The following is a 25,385-nucleotide window of genomic DNA, read 5'->3' as shown; positions in this document are numbered from 1 at the left end:
GTCGGGCGTTGAGCAAGAGGCGAACTTACGTTCTACTGGACAGACATTTTGCACTCTATTCTTGTTGTCTTAAAATAAGTATATATATATATGCATAGATATGTTTTTATAAATACATAAAGATGATATTTTTACTTAATTACAGCATTTTTTTTTTGTTTTTTTGTTTTTTTTTTTTGTATTTGTTTTTCATTTATATATATTAACATAGCGAGAGTGGAAATTTGTTAAAAAATTTAATGTAATCTCATTGTTACTAATGTAGCTAACACAAAAACAATTACAACTAATGGTTTTGTATTGTTCGATTCCGAATATTGTTCAGTTTTACACACACATATATATGTATATAGATACATTATACATATATATTCATAATTATGTATTCATATCGAGCGCTTAGCCTAGCTTATGGTTTATTTTGAAAAAATGGCTTATTGAAACAACTTTTGTTAGCAAAATTGTGTCCACATTTTGTGTGTGTGTGTGTGTGTGTGTGTTTTGGGGGGTGTGTGTGTGGTTTTTGAGAGCAAGTACTACTGATTGGGCAGCTCTGTGAGCGTCACATCGTACAGGTCGTCCTCGATCTGTTGCACCTCCAGCAAGAAAATGTCCTCGTTGCAGTAGAAGGATATCATGTCATCATCAATTTTCGCCGTAATCCTGCAAGAAATTGGACATACACATATATATATATATATATATAAAGAATAGCATATAGCTCGGATCAGTAGTTGGTTTTTTCTTCTTCTTTCTTTATAAAGCACCCAGGCCAGTTGAGCATTGGTTAGTTTTAGGCTACGGGATGAGTGTTGAGTGAGACTTGAAATTCATATTTTACTTTTTTTTTTAATATTAATGATGTATATAGCCAAGGTGCAGGTGTGTGTGTGTGTGTGTGCTTGTGTGTGTGTGTGTGTGTGTGTGTGTGTGTGTGTGTGTGTGTGTGTGTGTGTGTGTGTGTGTGTGTGTGTGTGTGTTTGTGTGTGCGTGTGTGCGTGTGTGTGTGTGTGTGTGTGTGTGTGTGTGTGTGTGTGTGTGTGTGCGCGTGTGTGTGTGCGTGTGTGTGTGTGTGTGTGTGTGTGTGTGTGTGTGTGTGTGTGTGTGTGTGTGTGTGTGTGTGTGTGTGTGTGTGTGTGTGTTTGTGTGTTGGTGTGGTGACTGTTGTATATGTGTGTGTGTGCGTGTGTGTGTAGCACTTGACACAGCTGCCTTACTTACCCCTTCTTATTTGTGCGATAAATGTTATTTATGCTCGTTGTTGAGATTTTGTATTTGTTTTCAATCTGCAATTGAGAAACGAGAGAAATATGATGTTTTGTCTGTTGTGTTTTGCACGAGTAGCGAGTTGCGAGTAACGACTAGCGAGTAACGAGTAACGAGTAACGAGTAACGAGAGAGAGAGACAGAGAGAGACAGCGAGAACGAGAGCGTGTATAAACAAGAAAAACTAACTGGAAAACTAAAATATTTCTCTTATAACTCTTGTGTGTGTTTGTGATTTTGTTCATTTTGAAAAACTTTGCAGTTTTCTCGTTGGTTTCAAATTGATTGTCAGCCAATATACGATATTTAATATTGCCCCAGTAAAATAAATAAGAACTGTTGCCTGTGCCATTTTCTTTTTGTGTTGGGTTTAGTGTAGTTATATTATGGATAGATATACACATATATAGTATATATATATTGAATTTGATTTATTCAATTGAACGTTTCAGCTAGTGATGTGTGTGTTTTGGTTTGATGAGGTTTTTATAGCTGGTTTTATGTGACTTTGGTTACGACGCTGCAATTAGTTTCAACTACGATAAACGTTCCTTGATTTAATATATATATATATATGTATTTAATTTGTTTTCTTTTAGGATGAATAACGATTGATATGAAGTTGGGTTTTATTTATATATATATATAGATGCTTTAGTTGAGTTTATGCATTAACTTTGGCCAGTTATGTTTTTAATTTTTGTTTTAAGAGCACCTCATTCTTCAGCTTTGAACATTTTGGGTTTGAATATTTGTTTTGATTTTTTTTTTTTAAATATTCTTTTTTTCCGATTTAACCAATTCGACCAAAATGAACAAAATTACAGACGTTAGAGTTTTGGGTATTTTTTTTTTTATGTATATATATAGTTGTTTTTTAGGCTGATTCGTGAATTTTGTTTTGGGTTGTATTACGTTGTGGATAGGGGTCACATGCTGGGTCAGCTGCCGCTTCACCTTAGCTCAGCCCCAAGACTTACCGCATTCAGCAGGCCAATTGTGGTCGGCGGCACCACGTGCAGCGGCGTGTAGACCTCCTCGTTCTCCTGCCGCACGTACAGCATGACGCGCTCCGTGGTCGGCGGCGTCATCCGGCCACGTTTCATGGGCGGCCCAAAGTCGGACATGGGCGTGCTGGTTAACATGCTCTGATCCAGTATATGATCCTTCTTGTCACTGCGAGAAGGGATATTTTTTATTAGTCTCATGCTCGTGGGCAGCTGTAGCTGCGCGTCCTTTTGCTGAGAAAGGTGGACGATTTTTACTCACGTCTGCATGTCGGGCGGAAAATGATTGTGAAACTTGAGCGTGGGCGTGGCCACCTTCTGGCCGTGCAGCAAGAAAGGCGAGGCGCCCTTCAGTTCCGGCGAGTCAGTCTCATGGCCATAGAAGCTCTGTCAGAAAGAGAGAGAGAGAGAGAGCGAGAGAGGTGTGGGGGTGGGGGGTGGTGTGAGTGGGTGTTGGATCAAATTTGTGGCAGTTTGTACTTACCTTCTCCATATCCTCGGCGGGCGAGAAGAGCACGGGCGGCTTGGCCAGATCCTGCATGCCATAGAACTCGGAACGATCTGTGACCGGATGATAGAGCTCGTCCAGCTTCTTGCGTCCGGTGGCTGTCATTTTGCGCTTGGCCGCGCGGCGCTCCTCATCGCGCGTCTTGCGCTCTGCGCCCTGTTTAAAGAGAGGGGAAGAGAGAGGGAGGGAGAGAGGTGAGTTAAGCTGCTGCGAAAGGTGGGTCGGCGTTTTGGGCGCTTACGCAAGCTTTTGGCCAGGTGTGTGTCTGTCTGTGTGTGTGTGTGTGTGTGTGTGTGTAATTAGCAATCAATCAAAATGCATGGGATGCACACATATTTCGTTTATTGCCTTTTTTTTTTTGTGCCTCTCTTTTATAGAAATTAATTAAATTCGCGCATGTGGCATAAGCCTGCCACAGCCGGTGGCAGGCAACACTCGACTGCAACAAGCTGCCAGTTGCAGCCAGTTGCTGCCACAAACAAGTTTTGTGTGCCACCAACGCGGCCAGGCACCGTTAGGGTCACAGCCCAAAAGCAACAACAACAACAACAACAACAACAACGAACTCGAAAATAGCCATGATTATTTCTGACTTTTTGTTTTTTTGTTTTTTTTTTTTTTGCTTTGCCGTTAAATTATTATAAAATACTTAGCAGATGCTGCATAAATATGCATGCATCATAAATAATGCGGCGGCGCCCCAAACCAAATGGCGCACACGTTGACTCCCAGCTCCAAGCCTGGCCAATTGCCCACCTGACCAGCAGCGGCAGCTCGATTTGCTTGATTGCCTGTGAGTGAGCGGCTAGCACACACACACTCGCACACACTCGCACACACACACACACACACTCGGCTGTGATTGCTGGTTTGCGTGTAAACAGATTCTTCGCTCTGCACTTTGCATTTGTAATTAAAAATCTGCAATTGAGGCGCGCAGGAAGTGATATACCCCCCTACACCTCCCCCCTCTTAAATCAACCCTGCCCCCACCCCTTCTTGTAGACAATCTTTAGCTGCTCTGGTAGCCATTTTTTATGGTCTTTATATTAGTTTTTCTTCTCTCTGCTCAAGTTATGCAAGGATGTCGACTGTGCGCACATACACACACACACTCACACACACACATATATACTACATATGTACATGCTGGCTACCTATAAGACCCCCCCCCCCCCTCACTTCCCCTCGCACAACTGTTGCTCTGTTGCTGCGCTGCGCTTATCACAGCTACAAATTTTGCCTAGAGCATTCGCTGCACAACTGCTAAGCATCTGTGTGTGTGTGTGTGTGTGTGTGTGTGTGTGTGTTGGTGTGTGTTGGTGTGCCTGCATGTAAATAACTGTATTTTATTACATACTTTTATTTTATCTTGGCAAAAATATCGCCAAAGCTGCGCAGACAGCGGCTCGAATCGCCGCCAATGCGGTCAATGTTCGCCGTCGCCGTCGCTGCCAGCTTTAGCTTCAGCTTCTTCTGCTGCTGCTGCTGCTGCTGCTTCTTCTTCGACATTATCTTCTGCTTCTTCTTGGCAAACGAGTGGCTTGAGTGCTGGGGTGTGGGGAGCAGGAGCGGGAGGGGGGGGGGGGGGCCTTCATATTTGCTTAACTGCGATAGTCACAAGCGATAACCCAATTTTCGCCATTTTCGGGCATATCGATTATAATGTGTTTATCGATAAATTTGATATATCAACTTTCTCTGTGCCAAAGTGAGTTTATCTACTGCAAATATCGAGAATATTTCCTATAAGAAACCTACAGAAAGAAGGGTTATATAAACCCATTTTAAGTAAATATAATAAACAAACTAATTTATTGCACATATTTGAGGAACAACTTAGATAATGCTATTCTATGGAACTTCGATAAATTTGATGAGCTTTCCCTGTGCCAAAGTACATTTATCTAAAGCGAATATAATAATGTGTCATTCTATATACTTGAAGCACAGCTTAAGTAATTGTGATCTATGAAACTTTGATCGAATTTGATCAACTTTCTCTGTGCCAAAGTCAATTTATCTAAAGCATATATCTAGAAAGTGTCCCAATCAGTTAACTTCTCAAAGAAGAGTTTTAATAAATATAAATACAATAAATAAATTTGTTTATTTTCTATGCTAGAAGCACAAGTTAATTAAAGGTGTTCCATGAAACTTGGCCAGAGTTTGTCAGCTATAATAATTATCTCTGACGACTCGAAAGTTGACTAAAATTTTGTTATTCTCTGATATATCAAATTCCGCCCATTCCTCTAAACTCAACTCTATAACAGCACAGTAACAGCATAGTACGCCTTTCCAGCTCAACTCGGAGATTATGCGATCTAGAGTTGGCCAATTTGGTATATGGCTTGTCTCATAACACACACACACACACACACATCAACTTAATAACTTTTGTGGTATATTATAGTCCGTAGAGTCGTAATAGTAAAGCTGCAAAAATATAATTGTACTTTGTGCCCATTAAATGGCCAATAAAGCTATGCTAAGCAGACAGTACGTAGTTGGCTCTTTTAAGATGGGTCTAAGAAAAACCTTGCAATATGGCTAACAAGTTTTCCTATCTACGCTTTCCTTTATAAAAGCTAACTCTTTTGTTGGAGTATTTAGAATATAGTTAAGTCCAGAAATATATTGATTTATACAAATGTATACTAAGATATTAATCGAAGCCCAGAAATTCTGCATAGTTAATTCTACTAGAATTTTCTGGAAACTCATCAAATTTGCATTTGGAGATAACAAAAATTGTATTTACTTATAAATGTCGCTCAGGTTTACCATCAAATTAATTATTTTGGCCTTTGATACTTTGAACTAATTATTTCTCTTTTTTAAGATGGAGGTAAATTTGACTGGCAGAATTTTCCAGAAACTTTTCAAATAAAAAGTTTTTTATTTTATTAACTAATGTTTTTGAATTTAATTAAATTCATCATATTTTGCAATTTGAAACTTTTCCTCGTAAATTTCCCTTTAAATACGTGCAGGGAAATTTGATTTTTAATATATTTAATAGAACTTGTTAATATTTCTATTTCTTTTGAGAAGCGATAAACTTTTCGGATTTGAAAAATTGTAGTTAACTTATTTAATATTTTGAAAATTAATTAAATAAATTGTTTTTGCCCTTGGAAACTTTGAACTATTTATTTCTTTTTGAATGAAAACTTTCTTTATATCTATTGAGTATTGATAAAATGCTAAACTGATAATCAAAATTAATGCAATTATGTGTCTATCAGTAAAAACACATAATAAAATAATGAAATGTTGTTAATATATCCCAACGGAATTTCCCTTCAACTCTTTGCAATCGCATTCGAATACTTTTTACCATAAAAAGCTGACTCCGTAGATGGCAATCTTGGGAAATAAATTTGTTTGCGGCAGTTTTGAAACGTTTTAAAATACAGAAACAAAAAATACGCAAAACCTATATTTTTCATTGATTGCATTTGCAGGCAGAGCGAGAGAGAGAGAGAGAGAGGGGGAGAGAGAAAAAGGTGCCAAAAGACGGCAATTGCAACCGAGTTGCAAATGCAGTGAAATCAGAAACCGAAAAGTCAGCAAAAACAAAAAAAAACCCAAAGAGAAATGCGTAACTGAAGAGATGGATATAGTATATATACATGTATGAGCATATAAAATAAGCTGGTACGCGAAATTTAATTGATACATTTACCGATAAACACACGCCTCGAAGTTCAGGTTAAGCCCACTCCAAGAGTGTGTGTGTGCGTGTGTGTGTGTGTGTGTGTGTGTGTGTGTGTGTGTGTGTAGGGGCCCTGCAGTTAAGGTATGGCTCGCAGGGCGTAGGGACTATGTGGAGTATAATAAAAGGTAGCTCCGGCCAGGTCCAGGTCCCGGCTTGGACTTGCAGCAGCAGAAGAAGAAGAAGATGCGGACGAAGCAGCAGAAGTGTAATGATATGAGAAAATTAAATTGGAAATCCACGAAATGATTTATTAATAAAGCACATCAAGCGCAAAAAAAAGTGAAGGGTTCGCATACAAAGCATGAAATCAGCGAGAGAGCGAGAGGGAAAGAGCGGGAGAGAACGGGAGAGAGAGAGAGAGGGAGAGGGAGTGAGGGCGAGAGAAAAAGTGACCAAGGCGAAACATTGGTTCAAAACAAGGGCACGACGCAGGCGAAAGGATGATGCCAGGGAATCAGTGCCACAGCAGAAGGGTGAAGTGGGGAAAGGAGCGGGGGGAGGGGGGCAGTCCATTTACTTTTGTACGCGTTACGCTTTCCACCTGAGCCCAGGCACGGACAGACATTGTGGCCTGATGAAGGGACAACCCATATGCCATATGCAACAACAGCCAGCCAGCCAGTTGCCCCCGATTCGATAAAAGCTGCAAGCGACAAGTGGCAACAACAACAACAACAACAACAACTGCAACAACAACAATTGGCTGGAACTCTGCCTCGAGTCACGTCGCAGCGCTTTTAGTTAGCTTCATTCAACCTGTTGGTTGCACGTGGCAGCTGTGTGTGCGGCATGTGCGTGTATGCCTGTGTGTGTGTGTGTGTGTGTGTGTGTGTGTGTGCGTAATTATATGTATCTGGCCGTTCGTATGTGGTAGCTGGTCTCAGGCGCAGCATTGCGAAATGGGAATCACTTACCTTATCGCAGAAGACCTTTATCTGACAGTAGCCGCGATGGAAGACCGTCGCGTCCCGCGGATCCTCGAACGTATCGATTTGTACGTGCAGCGGCAGGCCCTAAAAATACCACAAAGAAATACCAAATGTTATAATGTTTCAATTTGAAATACTTAAAACTATATACAAGCGACGAATTAAAGGCAGGTTTGACTTAAATACCACAAATAAATACCAAATATACTGATATTAAATACTAAAAACAATATACTAGCGTCGACCTAAGCTGGGCTCAACTATAGCTAGCTCAAAAATACTAGAAATAAATACCAAATATACTAAATTCTTAAGACTAAATACTAGCGGCAACATTAGCTGGACTTGGCTGTAGCATGCCCTAAGATACCAAAAATAAATACCAAATATACTAACGATTCAATCACAAATTCTTAATACTAACAGCGCTTTTGGCCAGCCCTGACTGTAGAAGGCCTTAAAATATAAAAATACCAAGTATGCTAAATATACTAAATTGGAATAAAGCCAGGATCAATTAAAATACCAAAAATAAATATCAATTATACTAATCCTAATATTTGAATAATGAATACTGAAAAGGAAATACTTAATACTAGCTGCGCCTATAGCCAGGCTTGACTTAAGCAGACCCTAAACTACCAGAATTAAATACCGAATATACTAAAGAAAAATACTAGCGATGCCTTTAGTCAGTGCTGACTGTAGCTGTCGCGTATCCGATTTGTACGTGCAGCGGCATTCCTTAAAATACCAGAAATAAATACTTAATATACTAATGATTCAATCATACAAAATACTAGTTGCGCCTTTAGCCAGGCCTGACTGTAGCTGTCACGTATTGCTCCCTTTTGGCTTTTAATGGCAAGCAGCAAAAAGAAACTCTTGACCAGGCCGAGCTCGTGTGTTTCTGTCAATGAAATATCAACTTAATGGTACGCATTACAACATACGAAGGATGTAACAACTGCAACAACAACAACAACTGCAACAACTCTCAACTGACACGAAGAAGAAGAGCAACAGCAACAACAACTTCCTACATATATGTTTAGTGTCGAGAACTGTAGCAATCTGCCCCCCCTTCATTTTCTTCTTCATTTTCATTTATGATGTTGGCCTTGCAGCGCCTCCTGGCACGGGTATTATGACTATGTGATTAAGTGTGTAACACAGGTAACACACTGGCAAACGGGAGCAGGCTACACGCCTTGGGGCCTCATCAACTTGTAGACAGAAGACCCTGTCGCTCTGTGCCCAGGTGTTTATTAAGCCAGCCATGAACAAAGAAATAATGAAAGAGCTTGAAGCCTACAACAGGCTTCTGCTTTTTGCTGCTTGTGTGTTCCCAGCTAGGGCCAGGCTAAAGACTATAGAACTATATATATTAGTATTATTTATACTATTTTTATAATAATATCTAGCTGTTCATAAGAAACTGCTCAAAGATCAATTCTTCTCTTGTGTTGCCAGCTCAATTGAAAGTCAACAACATTTTCAAACAGTCTGGCAGCGCTAAATTAGCTGAACACCTCATTAAGTTGGCTGCGATTAATAAATTCATCATTTACTTAACGAATTTGTGGCACATTCCTGAGAAATGTGACATAATGCATGTATTTGGTATTTAATCAATCTATTAGGCAGCTCTTCTTCTTACTTTGATAATAAATGCAGACTATATAAGAAAGAAAGAAAATAGAGAAAGAGAAAAAAGCTGCTCTACTTTTATGTTTAACTAGCTTGATTTATATAAATGCAACTGATGCGACTCTTGCAGAATCCAAAATATTCTTGGATATATACATAGCCATGCGCCCAATCCTACATCTATCTATATATCTATGTATCTATATACATATGTATCTATGTATCTATGCATCTATACGCATATGTATCTATGTATCTTTATATATATATAACTCTTTACATAGCTGCATATCTTTAAATCAATTATATAGAGCTATCTATGTATATTTGTCTTTATGTATCTATTCACATATATATCTAAATATATATATATATATATATATATATATATCTTTGGAGAAGAAAACTCACCTTAACACCTTTTTGACTGCTAAAGTCCGTGCTGAGGCATTGAACCGCAATGTTGATCTGTGGAAAATAAATGCGATGCAATTAAAAGCGAGGCAATTAATAAAAAATGAACAGAAAGAAATGAAAAAATAAATAAATGGAAATAAAAAAGAAATTAAAGCGACAGCAAAATGATAATAAAAACAACAACAACAACAAAAGATGACAAAAAGTGCAAATTGGGAAGGAAAAAAAAAGTGCGTCTGGGGGCTGCGACTGCGATTGCGACTGCGACTGTTATTAGAAGCAATTGTTTTCTCTCTATTAAGTCGATGTCCTCTTTATGCCCACGACAGTTTAAAAAATTCCAACACACACACGCACTCGCACACTCGCACACACACGCACAACCAAAAGGCGGGCATACTACAGTTGGTTATGGCCATGGCAATGCCAATGTAGCTGGAGACAATAACAAGGCAATACACAGAGGACCAAACCGAACTGTGGCAACATATCTGCACAGGTGCGGAAGGGGGACAGGTGGGCAGGTAAGCAGCGAAAGGGAGGGGGGGGGGTGGGGAGGGTTGCTGCGGCAAGTTGACTTGTGCAACGCATCCAATTCATTTTTTTTTCTGCGCTCTTCAGTTTCGACTTCGATTCAGTTGCTCAGCGACAGACTTCAAGTCGCTGCGTCTGTGTGCGAGTGTGTGTGTGTGCGTGTGTGTGTGTGCGTGCGTGTGTGTGTTTAAAGGCATTTTAAGCATGTCCAAGCCAGATGCGACGAGCCAAAGACAAACAACAGCAATATATATATATATATATGTATATACAAAAAAAAAAAGAGTAGAAAATCCATCAACGCAAAAATACCAAAGGAAACAATCTTAATGGTAAAAGTGCAACGCGGTCGACGCAGCGCTGTCGCAGTCGGCGTCGCAGTCGGCGTCGTCGTGGACGTTGTCGATGCTGGACGACGTGGAGCAGTATTTAATGTGAATAATTAGCGGGCGCGTACCATATAAGAGAAGCGACACAGACAGCAGGCAGTTGCAGTTGCAGAGGGAGAGGGGGGACAGGGGATAGGCGGGGGGGCCTTGCACAAGCTGCAGCACCTGCGTGTCGGTGCGTACGAAAGTTTTTTAGCTGCCGCTGGGAAAGGCAAAAGCAAAAGATACGCGCGCGCGCACACACAGCTGCAGATACAGATACACACACACACACACACACACACACACACGGCGACAGATACAGATGCGCAGATACATAGCGCAAGAGCGTGCGACGGCGCGGGTAGGGGGCAGGGGGATGCTGCTGCCTAACGGCATAAAACGAAATCGACATTATGCGGCCTTTGGCTGCGTCGGCGTCGGCGACGGCGACGGCGACTCTCTCTCGTTTTTGGGATTAACATCTCAGCGCGTAAACAATTTGTAAATAAAAAGCGCGATATCGAAATGCAGCCAAAATGCACTTATGGCCATAAGCCAGCCAATTGGCCAGCCAGACAGTCAGCCAGGCAGCCTGTTAGCCAATTTAATAACCGCTTGCCAATTTGACGCAAGTCACTGAACTTGACAACTTGTGAAAAATCAGTGCATTTGGCTGCAATAAAATGGCTGGAATTATCAGAGGCAGAGCGCATGCGCCCAACCCTATATATTATAGACAAGGCCTTCAAAGAGACTCCGATTGACAGCTGCTGTTGGAAAACTTTGCTATTTGGTCTATTTCAATTATTGAATATCTTAATATATATATATATATATATATATACATATCTTTATAGACAAGGCCTTGAAGAAGGCTCCCATTGACAGCTGTCGGAAAAGTTTGGTATTTGGACTCTCATACAGCTTATGTACTCAAAGTATGCTTCAATTGTTGAACATCTTAATATATATGTATATATACATATCTTTATAGATAAGGCCTTCAAAGATTTTCTTCATGACAGCTGCTGTTAGAAAACTTTTGCATATATGATCCTATATAGCTTATACGCTCCAAGTATGCTTCAATTATTGTATATCTTTATAACTTTATTTATAATCAAAGAAAACCTATTGCACGCAGAAACATGAACCTATAAGATGGACTTTAAGACATCTTTCCTAAACGATAAAAAGTATTAATTGGCAGCTGTGAAAATAGTCTTGATATTTGCTAAAAACAAGGACCTCTAACTCGGTTCTTAAAGCACACTTGATTATCATACAAAATTAATAAGAGGCAGCTCTAAAGGTAGTCTTGCTATTTGCTAATGTTTATAAGATATGAGTTAATCCTGGAAACATACTTCATATTCAAAGAAATTCTTTACAGGCAGCTAGCAAATAGTCTTAATATTTCGTGAAAACACAGACTACGGACATGGAGTTACTTTTATATAAAAGCTTTAATACAAAAACTTGCTACAGGGTATCTGCTAGTCGTAGACACAGACGGATCTGTTACGCATTGGCAGTTAAGTGAGCTGGATTGTAGAGTTTGGTGAGGATATCTTGGAAAGAATTATAAGTAAACTTGCTATAGGGTATCTGCTAGTCGTATCTGCTAGACCGACGTTCTACGCTTAAGTGAGATGCACAGAGGAGCTTAAATGTATTTGGCGTGTTTACTTAAAACTTTCATTAAAAAATTCCATTTGCAACCGAAATCAAGCTTGTTACAGGGTATCTGCTAGTCGTGCACTGAGCACAACGTAACTCGTTGCTTGCCGTTTCATTTGGATTTGTTTATTTTCGGGGTGGAGCCTATGACTCCCAGCTGCTTGAATGCATCTGCATTCCAATTACAATGTTGTTCAACTGTTTGGCGGTGCTTCGGCAGATCGGGGGTTGGGTGGTGCGGCAGGTGGGAGGGGGGGAGTGGGGGGGGGGGGGGGTGGCGTATACGTAATGGCAGGACGGCGCATGGCGCTTGATTCGCTCAATAGAATTGCAAATATTTGTGGCGATTAAAATTGCTGATAATTGCTAAATTAAACGCGCGGCCAGCTCGGGCTTAAAGCCAAAGCTTTGGCAAATACAAAATACGAGACGAACAGAAAGGGAGAGAGAGAAGGAAAGAGAGCGAGAGAGAGAGAGAGAGAGAGAGAGAGGGGTAGAGCGAGCGAGCGCGAACGAGACTGAAATTTGTCGAGGCAGGTGATTAAAAAACTAAGTGTCATAAATAAATAAATGCATAAATTATTCTTTTCAAAATAACAACAAAGGCGAGAGCGAGACGGCAAGAGTTTGGCGCCCAAGGCGTGCGACAGAGATGGCAACAACAAGAGGCGACTTTGCGACGCGCGTTGAATAATTTGCGTTGTACGCTGCAATTGAAAATAAATCACAAATTAATTCTTACACACACACACACACACGCACAACAAGCACACATAAACACACACACACTCTCACACACACACAGAGCGTTTCATTTATTTGCCGTCTCGTTCATAAAATGATTTTTTGTTGTTGTTTTTTTAATTGAGGCGGCGCTCGGCCGCAAACAAAATGGAGACTACAACAGTTAGAGAAAAGGAGAGGGGATGGGAATGGGAATGGGCGCACAGAGTTCACAGGTGCTTGGCACTTACCTTGGCAGAGCTCTCGAGCGGATTCCAATAGACGGCGATGGCATTGTGCGACACTTCCTCAATGCAGCCAACAAGACCAACCGAGTTCTTTGTATCTGCAACAACAAAAACAAAAACAAAAACAAGAATAAGGTATGAGAAACAGTCCAAAGAGAGGGGTGTTGTCTAGAGGGGGGGTGTTTAAGGGGGGGGGGGGGGGGGGGAGTCGCATCGTATCGTTTGTATTAACAATTAAGGAAAATTGTCTGTGACAAGTGCCTAATGAGTTATGTTTGATGGGGCAAGCGCGCAACAGGATGCAGCAAGTGGCAGCAACACTGTGAGAGCTTGAGAGAGAGAGGGAGAAGGAGTGAGTGGGGGGAGGCAGAGGCAGCCGGCAAACTAGCCAAGATTATCTGCAATCAAACAAAACCCGAACGCATTGCGCGTTTATCAATGTCATAACTCGGGCTGCATGTTGCATGTTCCCTCGCCTCCTGCTGCCCCTCCCCCCCTCCCCCTCCGCTCAACCGTTCAATAAAAAGCAACAATTTACGATCTGGATATTCTATACACAACTCGGTAGCGGTTGGCTCTTCAGCCCGTACGCACCTGCATCCAAGATTCTTTGCTTCACGGAATGCTGACGACTGTGCCAGAATTGCCAGGCCTTTATCTCGTCCTCGGGACTCTTCTCCTCGCGAAACATTAACATGATCACACTCTGCAAAAATGCAAAAACAGAAAAAGAAAAACAATTACATAAAAGTATTATTAAATGAAAGAATTATTAAAGAGTTGTTGATATATTCTCGTGTTGTTGTTGGTTCTTGTTGTAGGCTTGGACTCATTTTAAATTAAGCTGATAGTTAAAGGATATTATTAGATTTATTTTTAATAGAAACAAATTTGTTAAAGTAACAAATAAAACAAAAGTCAGGATATCCTTCTAGAAATTTGCCTTTTACAGATATCTACGAATAGTGAACCACGTGAATGCTGAGCTCGACGAAAATATCTTGGATAATATTTCAACGATATTTCCTATAGCAGCTATAGCATCAAAAGTGTTCCGATGTAGATAAGATTTCGCTTATATATGAGGTTCATAATGGAACCAATAGATCTCAAGTTTGGTCAAGTTTTCTTATTATAAATAAAGGTTTACATCTGAGAACCAAATGTTTGGCGGATCGTTTAGGAATATATATAGCTACTGCCATCCAATATTTACTGCCGGCAACAGAAAGACGGATCTGTGCAAAGTTTCAAGACTGAGAGTTCGCATAGAAAGAGCTAAATGCTAGATAACTCCGATTAATTGTTTATGCTTTTAGTACCTGATGCATATATAAACATTTATTTTAAAAATTTGGTATCTCTTTTTGTTCTCTGCTTTCAAGTAATAAATTAATTAAAATATATTAACCAGTATCTGGGAAGTGTGAACGTGTTAAATATATATATTTAACAAAAATCTGACGTGTTATAAACATATTAGAAAACAATAAAAGAGTTCGAGGCACACTTTTAGAAACAGTTTTCCGATACTAATAAGGCTTTCTGACAATTATCCTCTTTCCATTTCATTCTCAAACTATTTACAGGGTATCTGCCTGTTGTTATCGTTCCTTAAGCCTTTACTTCTTGACATTTTTTCGGCCTCTGCCCTACCTCGCTCCCTCACATTCTGCCAATTACACCCAGAACATTAAACTCTTTGACTTTTAACAGGGTATCTGTCAGTCGTTGTTCAGGGCCAACCCGCTTGACATATACGCGTTGTGACACATGTTTTGTCGGCCCATGCCGATCTATTGCTCGCACCCAACAAAGTCAAAAGGATTAGAAACAGAAAATGCAACAATAATGAAAACAAAAAAAAAAAATCAAAAATCAAAAAAGGACTAACTCGATTTAGCAGAAAAATATCTAACACATTTGTATCTGAGTATCCCGAGCATATTCGTATCTGACAAGCGTCCGTTCCCAGAGATATTTGCATTTTGTGTGCATCATTTATGTGTTTTTCACATTTTGAATAATTACGTTGACAGCGCAAAAGGAAGCGCACAGATATATGTAGGAACCCGAGGAACCCGAGGAACCCATCCAAATTGCAACCCCTTTGCCATTTACCCCGACTACCCCCGATTACCCCCTGTCTAGAAGATCTTTGCATCTACTGATTACTCGGCATAAATATTTTTGTGTATTTTGTGCGCCTTTTTCTTGAATCTTTAGTTTTCTACCAGAATTTTTTTTTTTTTTGTTCAACTCTTCGGCCTCTGTGTTTTATATATCGTAAATATTCATGGGCTAATCAGCTCGTAAATTATACTAGGTTCACTTTTTTTTTTTTGGATTTTTGGTAAGTTTTTCACCGTTAGGCATTTGGGAAATGGATATGGAAATGGACACGTCTATGCAAATGCGCCGCTTTGATTTTTCGTTGGGTTGCTTTTTCCACGTCGATTCTGTAGTTTCTTGAGTTACACTTAAATGTCTTCTTTTTTTTATGGAATGTTTGCTGCCAGCCCGAAAAAGGGCGAGAGGGTTAAACAAATAAGCTCGTAAATTCATTTTGACACTTTTTTCTAGCGTCTCTTACGCAAAAATTATTGCACTTTTATGGTAATACGAGACGTCGCGGCACTTCATAAAACACAATTAGCAGGGGTAGCCAGAACTATGGAAAATTCAAAGGTAGGGGTAGTCAAGACAGTCACCAGATGGTCGCTAGAGCTCGAGTTCGTTAAGATCTGCCAGAAGTATTTTATATAGATTTTCTATTTAGTTGCCAGATGTTCTCTAGAGCTCGAGATCTGCTAGAACTATTTTATGTAGAATTTCTTTTTTAATGTTATCTTTTATATTCAAGCAACTCAAGATCTTACGAATTTCAAAGAGTTGCAGTAAATATTAATATAGGATCTTTAAGAACTTGTTTTCTTTTTCCTAAAATGTTTCCTCAAGATCATAAATCATATTTTGAATTCTGAGAAAGTTTCGTATTTTAAGCAAACTGTCAACTTATTTAAAAATCTCTCCAAATATTTAAGATCTTTAAAAGGTTTAAAGAACAATTTCCACTTTTTTTTTTTGTTCTTTACAAAAATTTCGTACACCTTTCCGTTTAACCTTAAGAACCTTAAGATATTTAAATTCATGCTATCAACGTGTTCATTCAATTGATTTTGATCAAGATTTTGTTGGAATTTTAGAAATATTCATTTATAATTCCTTTTGTATTTATTTAGCATATTTCCTTGAGTTCAAGATCTTAAAATTCGGGCATTGTACGCGTTGTGACTTTTTTTGATTAAAACTGAAGATTTTTCGGATTTCGATATACATTTTAGCCAGCTTTAGGATATTTATTTTCCTGGAAATTCCTTTGGACCTTTCAAAATATTCATTAATTTTCTTTCTATTTATGCTGTGAACTGAAGTTCTTAAAATTCAGGCTATCCTCGTGACTTTTATTTTATTAAACCCGAAAATCTTTTGCATTTTTCAAAAATATTCATTAATTTTCTTTCTGTTTATTTAGTATAATTCCTTGAGCTCAAGATCCTTGGACCTCAAAAAAAAGTTTTTTTACTATTGTTTTTTAATTTTTTTCCATCAATTTGTCGCAGCTTTTATTTACGTATGCAAATAACATTTGAAAGACAGTTCCAATTTCAGGCCCTAGATTCTCGAGACGCAGAACTCAAAACTCAATTGTTGTTTACTTAGCGAACCGTTGGCACTTCCACATCCACATTCACAACTTCTTTGAACTACCCAAGTTGCCACTTCCCATTTTGAACTGTAACTTTGATTGTCATTCTTCAAAACTCAACGGGTTCAGTTTACAATTTGCATTTTCCAGTAGCAGTCGAGTCGAGGAGCAGACGTCATTTAAGCTTATCTGATTGATGATGTTGATGTGTATTGTGCACAACTAGGAAAAAATAACCATGTAGTGTGTGTGTGTGTGTGTGTGTGTGTGCTGAAAGGCTCACAATTTGCATTGAGCGGCATATTCAAATTCTCATAAAGGCAGCGCCTTGGCGTATCATTTATCATTTATCATCGGGATATGCATATGAAGACGAGATCAGAGCAAAGCCTTAAGCAGGATATGCGTGTCCTTGTGTGTGTGCCTATGTGTCTGTGTGCAATTGAGCAAAGGGTGGCGAGTGCTGCCAAACTTGATTAGCGCCTGGGCATTCTGACATTCTGAGCTCTGCTCGCGGCAACGCCAGGACTCACAGCTGACAAATCGCAGGGTGAAAAGGGTTTGAACTGGGTGTTGACAACAACAACAACAACAACAAGAACAACAAGAACTGGTAGCAGGATCAGGCAGCTCCACAATCAATAGGACTTACCTTAACTGTTGTATTCTTGATTGGCTTATCCGCATCGTGCACATACTCCAGCGTTATGCCATAGAATTGACCCTTGTTGATGTAGGTGATGCGATCGTCTTCGCGCCGCTGCGACGAGCTGATCGGGCTCTCCAGATTATAGCGAAAGCCCACATTTGTGAAGCTAAACAAATATATATATATATAAAATAACAAATAAAGGAAAGTAATTTAGTAACAGTTATTAATTTAGTTAATTCGTTGCCGTTCGACTTACATTTTTGGTATTTGTATTTTGTCAGCATCATTTTGGCGCCCGAAATCGTGCCAGGGCCGCGAACGTGTCGAGCCATTTGTGCTGGTATCCACCAGCGATGTGGTTGGACTATTCTGGCTGCCATGCACCACGGTGCGCTGCTGTATGCTGTTCACCGAAACGGGTATGCTGCCATTTGCATCGATCAGGGTACCCGGCTGACACAGTTCCGTATAGTCGAAGGACTGCAAAAGAATTGGTATAAATTGGATTGGTTATAAGATCGATATGACATAGATTTGATTAGGTAAATAGAATTAGGCTTAAGTTTAGGTTTTAATGGACACGCCACGCATGTTAAGTGGCTACTCGTTACTCGCTACTCGTCACTCGCTACTCGTTACTCATAAATAGAATTAGGCTTAAGTTTAGGTTTTAATGGACACGTCACGCACTGTATGTGGTTACTCGCTACTCGTTACTCGCTACTCGTTGCTAGCTAAAAGTTTAGTGTTTTATTTTATATAAGTAGTTTTAAGTCTAGGTTCTAAATGTTTTAATGGACACGACACGCACTGCGCTACTCGCTACTCGTTACTTTTTACTCGCTACTCGTTACATTTTACTCGCTATGAATATACAGCTAGCTGCTTGGCAGCTTTGCGTGTGTTTTTGTGTGGGTATACCTGCTGTATGTGATTCTGATCCCGCGGCGTTATGGCATCCGTGCCAATGCCCGAATCGGGACTGGGCAAGTCCACGGTCAGACCCGCCGCCGTTATAGCCTTGGCATATAGTGGGGTGCCGCCGCTTTTGCCCGACTGTTCCTGCTGCTGTTGCTGTTGTTGCTGCTGCTGCTGTTGCTGCTGCTGCTGCTGTTGACTGTGGTGGTGTGCATTGCTGCTGGTTAGCACTGTGGTGGTGGTGGGCGCATTGCTGCTGAAGCGCGCCTCGTAGACGCCGCCCACGGGCTGCGGCTGCGTGGCCGCCGTAACGGATACATCCTCGCCGTAGAGACTGCGCGCCGTGCCCGCTGGCACATAGCCGCCTTGGCCGTCAGGTGCAAAATATTCACGATAATAGGGCTCCGTTATGAATGTGGTGGCGGGCGGTGGGCCGGGCGGCAGCCTGCTCGCCGTATACATGCCATAGCTGTCCGTTGTGATATACGGCCCGGGACTGGGACTTTGCGCTTGCAGTGTGCTCTGCTGTGTGTTGGCGCCATTGCTGCTCTGCTGGTGTGAGGTCTGTGCAGGAGTTCAGGTCAGTCTCTCTCTCTCTCTCTCTATCTCTCTCATACGCTCTGCTCCGCTCGCTCACTCACCTGTAGATAAATCTGTGTGCCGCCCGTGGTAGCATACATCTCTAGATCTGTCGCTGTCGCTCTGGCGGGACTAGTTGCAGTTGCAGTTGCAGTTGTTGTTGCTGCTGTATTATTGCCTATTTCGAATGCAGTTGCAGTTGCCTCAGTTTCGGTTCTAGCTGCATCCACGCCCAATATCTGTGAATTTTCGTTTGGATTTGTGTTGGTTTCTGTTTCTTTCAACTGTTGCAACTTTGGAACTTAAGATCTATTTTTAGGCTATTACGAACTCAACTATTCTTACACAAGATTTGGCGCATTTCTATCTTATCTGATTTGTTAGATTGGATTAGATTGGCATAGCTGTGGGTCATAATAGTTTATAGAGTGTGCGACTCCTAGGATCTTTGCGTGATCGGATGCCCGTTTTAGCTACATTTGAAGATAGAATTCAGATTGATCGCCAGTCTTTCCCAACTGATCTCTAATAAATGATTTATATAAACTAAAGTTATTTCGTGTAGATAAAAGATCTTAAATACTAAAGTTATTTCGTGTACATCAAAGATCTTATAAAGACACTCTGATCTCACATAGAATTTTAGGCAGGGCCTTCAGAGGAAGTCTGACTGATCTTCGCGTGATCGGAGGCGAGTTTTAGCTACTTTTGAAGAAGGAGTATAGATTGATCGTAGGTCTTTCCCTACTGATCTCCAATAAATACTATTTTAACCGATCTGTAAAGATCAAAGATCTTATAAAGACACACTGATCTCATACAGATCTTTGGGAATGGCCTTTAGAAAAAGTCTGAGTGATCTTGACGGGATCAGCGAATGGTTTTAGCTACTTTTGAAGGTGGAATTTAGGCCTTTCCTAACTGATCTCCAATTAGTGCCTTTTATAAATTATCTATGTAGATCAGCGACAGTTTTTAGATTGATCTCAGGCCTCTTTGAAGTGATCTTCAATAAACCTTTATTAAATGCTCTTTATAAATGATCGAAGCTAGATCAAAGGCTTTTATGGGTTAAATTAAATGAAGATTTAGACAAACGAAGATCGTGATGAGCTAGTATCCATGCATATTCATATTTCTAGAGTTAACAAATAAGCATAGACGCAATTTTTCAAGAACTTAACTCGAACGAAGTCAAGTCTGGGCGCTGAGACTAATCTTTAATAGATCAGAGAGACCTTCAGAAGTAACCTGTCAGGAAGAATATTTGGATAACAACGAGACCTTCATTGGAGACCATGTTGTGCTGATATTTTTTATAGATCGAGGCTAAACTAATCTCGCATAGATCAATGAAAGCTTTTTAATACTGATCTCGAATAGATCAGAGACATTTTTAAGGCTAAGCTCACGTGGATCAGAGACTTATTTGAGAGCTCAACTCTCGCAGAGATCTTTTGGAATTTGAGCTCAAATAGAGTAGAGATTTTTTGGAAACTGATCTTGCATAGATCAGAGACCTTAATACGAAGTCAAGACGTAGAGCGCGCGCAATCCAAATTCTACAAGCCGGCACAAATAATAATAATATAATAATAATGCTTTGAATTGGTTCAGCATATGATTTGTTTGGGGAATTACATTGATTGATCGCACACACGCACAAAATAGACAACAACAACAACTGCTGGTGGTCAATGTTTATTGTTGATTGATAACTGATTGTGAACGCGGAAGGTCAAAACGGACCATGGTTGACAAAAGAGCGCGTCTCGTGCGTTGAGTTCTTTTTTTTTTTTTTTTGAGCTTTATTTTTGTATATTGCCTTAGCTGATTCATAAATACAACAGCCACAAGCAGCAATAAGTACAGTTTATAAAATAAAATATAAACAAAAAACAACAACAGCAACAGCAAGAAATGAATGCTATAAAAATCGAAACAGTCGTCGGTTGTCGTCGAGTGGAAAGAAACCAATTAAAATGCGAGAAAAAAAAACAACACAGTCTATATAACTTATACACAGATGCTAGATGGTATATAATTTTACATATTTATGTATGCGTATATATATATATATATATATGTGTGTGTGTGTGTGTGTGTGTGTGCATATGTTAATTAGCATTGCTTTTTTTATTATTATTTATTTGTATTTTATTGATCGCACCAAAATGTCAAACGTTTTTCGACGCTGTTGACGCGCGCGCTAAATGAGGTAATACGCCAAGATACAGATACAGATACAGCCAAAAGATACAGCTAAAAGATACAGATACAAGATACATTGGGTTAGCTGCTGGCCGGCAGGTGCCACGCCCTGTTTAGCTGTCGCGTCCAAGCATCTAAATTAACATTTTTCTTTCATTCGGTTGATGAGTGTTTCACGCAGCCGCCAAAAGAAAGTGAAATCAAAAGACGTCAGCTGCCGCTTGGCCAATTGGCCGGGCCCAAAGCGAGCCTCGACAAAGAATCGAAAATTTTAACAACAATTTAGTTTATATTGTTTTGCCATATTTCCAATTTAACTACAATTGCTTGGCAGCTCCGATTGAGCGCGAAAATCATGAAAATTTTAAATTTGGCTTTGGCTTTTGGTCAGGTGTGCGGCGCGTTGGGTTGCTCTGCCAAAGATTCTAGCTGCGAGCTAATTAAATTTGTTCATAAAAATCAATTTGCATTTTGAAAAAAAAAAAACACAAAAAAAAAACTTCAACGTGCAACGTCAGAAAAGGCCTTGGCTAGTGAAGCTGAGCCAACGATCCGACAGATATTTTTTTTCTCATTATTTTTTTTTGGCTTTTTTTTTTGGTTTTTTTTTGTGCGTGTCTTTAGGAATCGTTCGTTAGCTTGTGCTATTATAAAACAGCGCGCTTTGCATATGCCACACACACATGCACACACACACACGCACACACACACACGCACACACAAATCAGATATCTATACTATAGATATTCATACTAAACCAAGTTTTAGAATTATGCTAAACGCGTCTCTGGCATATATTTATGTATGAGGAAGAAATAAAAAACGACAACAAAAAATGAGTGAAAAAAAACACACACACACACACACATACTCACACACAAAGAATTTAAATAAAGCCAATTAACTATTTTAATGCCTTTGGGTTGATAAAAAGTGAAACTTTTTTTTTCTACTAGTCGTTCGTTTTGTCAAGAATCTATTTAGCTTGGCCGTTTTATGCATATCGTTAATTCTCGGAAATAAACCAAGGCAAAACAATAATACATACAGAAATTATTAACAATATTAAAATTATAATATTATTATTATTATTAGATATGATTTTGAATAGTTTTGTTTTTTTTTTTTGTCATTTATCTTTGGGATTTTTCGTTTTGGGGCTTTTAGTTGGTTACGTTTGGGCTTCAATTTAGTTAGTTACCAAGTTTAAGCCAAGCAACTAAATATAAAACATTTATCGATAGCCTTTTGGGTTTTTTTCTCCTAAGCTGAAGTTCAGTTGAGTAAGGCTTTGATTTAAGCATATGCTAATATTCAAAACGTCTCAGAAAGTTAATCGACTTTTTCTTTCTGATTTATCGATAACATTTCTTAAAATTTAAGTTCATTTCTGTAAGTCCCTATTAATATATATAAAGGAGAGATACCTCCTAGAGGATGTCTCCAAGTTATGAACTGCTTTGTGGTTAATTTAAAACAAAATACAATAAAAAAGTGTATCGATAACAGTTTGGTCTTGTATATCGATTAATGAAAGTCATATTTGTATGCTGTTATTCTTGGATTTAAAGTCAAACTCAATAAATATAGTCTATAATTAATCAGTAGTCATCATCAACTACTTTAAGCTTGATAACCATTAAAAAATCGGTTATCGATAATTTATCGATAACGCCTTTAGCACTATTATTGGTAGATTCATAACTTTCTTGCTTTAATCCTACTACGATTAATATATATCGATTTCCGGCAAGTCCAAGCTTTAATTAGTAGCCTTTGCTTAGTTTTTGATACATTGAACCAATGCTCAAAGCTGTTATCGATAACACTTCTCGCTTTTATCGAAAGTCTTTTGTGGGCTTTGAGTTAATTTTAGTTAAATCTGGTTACTGTTAAGACGAACGCTTAATTACAGCTACTTTGTTTCATTAATTAACTATAAGTTAAACATTTATCGATAGCTCTTTTTAAACAACGCTTGGGCGTTCTGAGCAATTTTTACAATTAGCTTAACAGCAGGCGGTTTATTGACACCATTTGTTTTTTGTTGTTGAGTTTTTTGTTATTGGCTAACGATTACACTTTCCGGTCTAGAATTGCAATAAATTGCAATATCAATTTTTCATCTATCATATATATACTTTTTTTTTTCATTATGTCATTTGTTCAGTGTGTGTTGTTGTTGTTTTCGTTTGGGTTTTTTAATTTAAATTCTGTGGCATAAATTAGTCAAGCGATTTGTTATACGATTTGTATATAAACCTTTCGACTTTATAACTCTAGGCGACGCGTGTTATGCAAATCGAAGTCTAAGACAAATATTGCAAATAATTAACTGGCAATGCGAATAATAAAATATAAATTAGAGTGCAATGCAAATTGCACAGACAAATATATATACATATATGTATATACATATGGGCAATAACAACCAGAACAACAATGACAACAAGAAATTCAAACAAAACAAGCCAATTAAATAGTGCTGCACAAATTTTGCTCAATGAATTTTGCTGCTGCACACACACACACACACACGCTCACGCACACACGCACACTAAAAGCCCACTCTCATCTGCAAAAAGCGTCAAAAAGCAACAACAAACTGTTAAGTGCCGTTGTTGCTGCTCTTGTTGTTGTTGCTGCTGCTGCTGCTGCTGCTGCTGCTGCTGCTGTGTTCTCGCGCGCCAAACAAAAGACTTAGAGCTCAAACTTGTTCGCCGCGCGTGGGTGTTGAAAGGCAACGCGTTGCCGCTCAGCTGCTGCTGCTGCACGCCCACACGCAGCTTGTTGCTGTTCGCTGTTGTTGTTGTTGTTGTTGTTGTTGTTGTTGTTTGTCTTTTGCGCGCGTTTGCTCAATTTGTGTTGCATTTGTTATTTGTTGTTGCTGTTTCTGTTGTTTCTTTTGTTTCGTTTTGGGCGCACGTTTGCATTTTGATTGCAGGTGTTTTTTTTTCTTTTTTTTTTAAATTTAATTTATATATATTTGTTGCATTAGCTAACTGGGCAACTGGGCGCCCACATTCCAATCAAGCGGCACTATATCACATATCATATATCATATATATATCATAACACAATATGCAAAATAGCAGCATATCGAATTCGGGCACACACACACACACTTACATTTGTTACAGTATTATTTGCGCAGGTGGACGAGGGGGGGCGCGGCGGTTTTGGTTTGTTATTGGTTTAATGATACTGATCACTGAATCTGAACAATATAATACACTTTAACACGTTGTTGTTGTTGTGTTTGTTGCTGCGCTCGCATTACAAGATTTTACGCGCAGGAGAAGCATTCGCGTCCGCTCAGAAATCAGACGAATCGCAGAAACGATCCTACTCCGACAGCGTGATACGACTGACTGACCGATTCCACGTATGACAACGTCGGCGGCGGCTGCGACGGCGGCGCTACCTGAACGAACACGCACACATGCACACACATACAAGCGCGCAGACAGACGTCAGCGGCGTTGCGTCGGCCAGTTGGACCAGCGTTCACACACACACATACGACGATCACACACACACATGCAGGCGCACACAGGCGCACGCATATCAGTTCAAAATGGTTGGAATCTCTGCGGCTGTCGCGTATTCTGACATGCGCTGCGGCCGGACAGGGCGTTACAAGCAGCGCTGCGCTGCGCGGCGCGGCATTAAAAAATAGTTTTCATTGATTCGCGAGCGGATCGAACGAAGGAAGAACGCAACAGTGGGCCGGAAGTGCGCACTTAACTTTTGTCGCCTTTGGCTTATGTTGTTATCTTTGTTGTTGTTGTATTTGTTGTCAGTCGCGCAATTTCCCAGCACTTGTTGTTGTGCAAGAAAAAGCGCTTTAATTACGGCTTGGGTTTTTTTTATTATTTATAAGCTGCCGTTGTTTTTGTTTTTGCATGCAATTGATAAAAGCACATCAGGCATCGAACATGCAACATGCAACTCGAACCGGCCAGCAGCATGGCAGGCAACTGACTCTAAGCGCAAGCGAGCTGCTCTTATGCGCAGCATGCGTGCGTGCGAGCGAGCGCAATATACAAATCACACAGGCACGCACACACACACGCACACACAGTGTGAGCAGCGGCGTAGCGTTGATCGTGTATAACAAGTTGGGTGTATAACAGTTGCTCGAATGCAAACTGAGCGACGGCTGTTGTTGTTGTTGTTGCTAGCTGCCTGGCTGCCTGCCTGCCAGTTGCTGTTGTTGTTGTTGTCTCATTGCTTTTGCGTCAATAGAACGACGACGA

General features: G+C 39.8%; 1 protein-coding gene across 2 annotated transcripts in view; it reads right to left on the bottom strand.

Annotated features, from left to right (window-relative positions):
* Positions 1-204: 204 nt before the first annotated feature.
* LOC115760738 (protein grainyhead) overlaps positions 205-25,385 on the bottom strand; it is a 43,193-nt gene continuing 18,012 nt past the window's right edge. The window contains exons 4-16 of one of the 2 annotated variants that reach the window (XM_030702214.1): positions 18,978-19,154; positions 18,340-18,900; positions 17,675-17,898; positions 17,419-17,581; positions 13,652-13,763; positions 13,061-13,155; positions 9,496-9,552; positions 7,420-7,518; positions 2,758-2,937; positions 2,536-2,660; positions 2,247-2,442; positions 1,222-1,286; positions 205-663 (exon numbers count right to left, since the gene is read on the bottom strand). In XM_030702214.1, the coding sequence (XP_030558074.1) occupies positions 537-663; positions 1,222-1,286; positions 2,247-2,442; positions 2,536-2,660; positions 2,758-2,937; positions 7,420-7,518; positions 9,496-9,552; positions 13,061-13,155; positions 13,652-13,763; positions 17,419-17,581; positions 17,675-17,898; positions 18,340-18,900; positions 18,978-19,154 (2,181 nt within the window). In that variant the 3' untranslated portion in view covers positions 205-536. The remainder of the gene's footprint in view (positions 664-1,221; positions 1,287-2,246; positions 2,443-2,535; positions 2,661-2,757; positions 2,938-7,419; positions 7,519-9,495; positions 9,553-13,060; positions 13,156-13,651; positions 13,764-17,418; positions 17,582-17,674; positions 17,899-18,339; positions 18,901-18,977; positions 19,155-25,385) is intronic. The other variant, XM_030702215.1, reaches the window with a different exon arrangement.

This window comes from Drosophila novamexicana, unplaced genomic scaffold (genome assembly GCF_003285875.2).
Source record: "Drosophila novamexicana strain 15010-1031.04,08,12 unplaced genomic scaffold, DnovRS2.1 tig00000462-arrow-pilon, whole genome shotgun sequence".
Classification (NCBI taxonomy): domain Eukaryota; kingdom Metazoa; phylum Arthropoda; class Insecta; order Diptera; family Drosophilidae; genus Drosophila; species Drosophila novamexicana.
The sequence above is the reverse complement of the archived record's forward strand: the minus strand, read 5'-3'. Positions and strand labels throughout refer to the sequence as shown.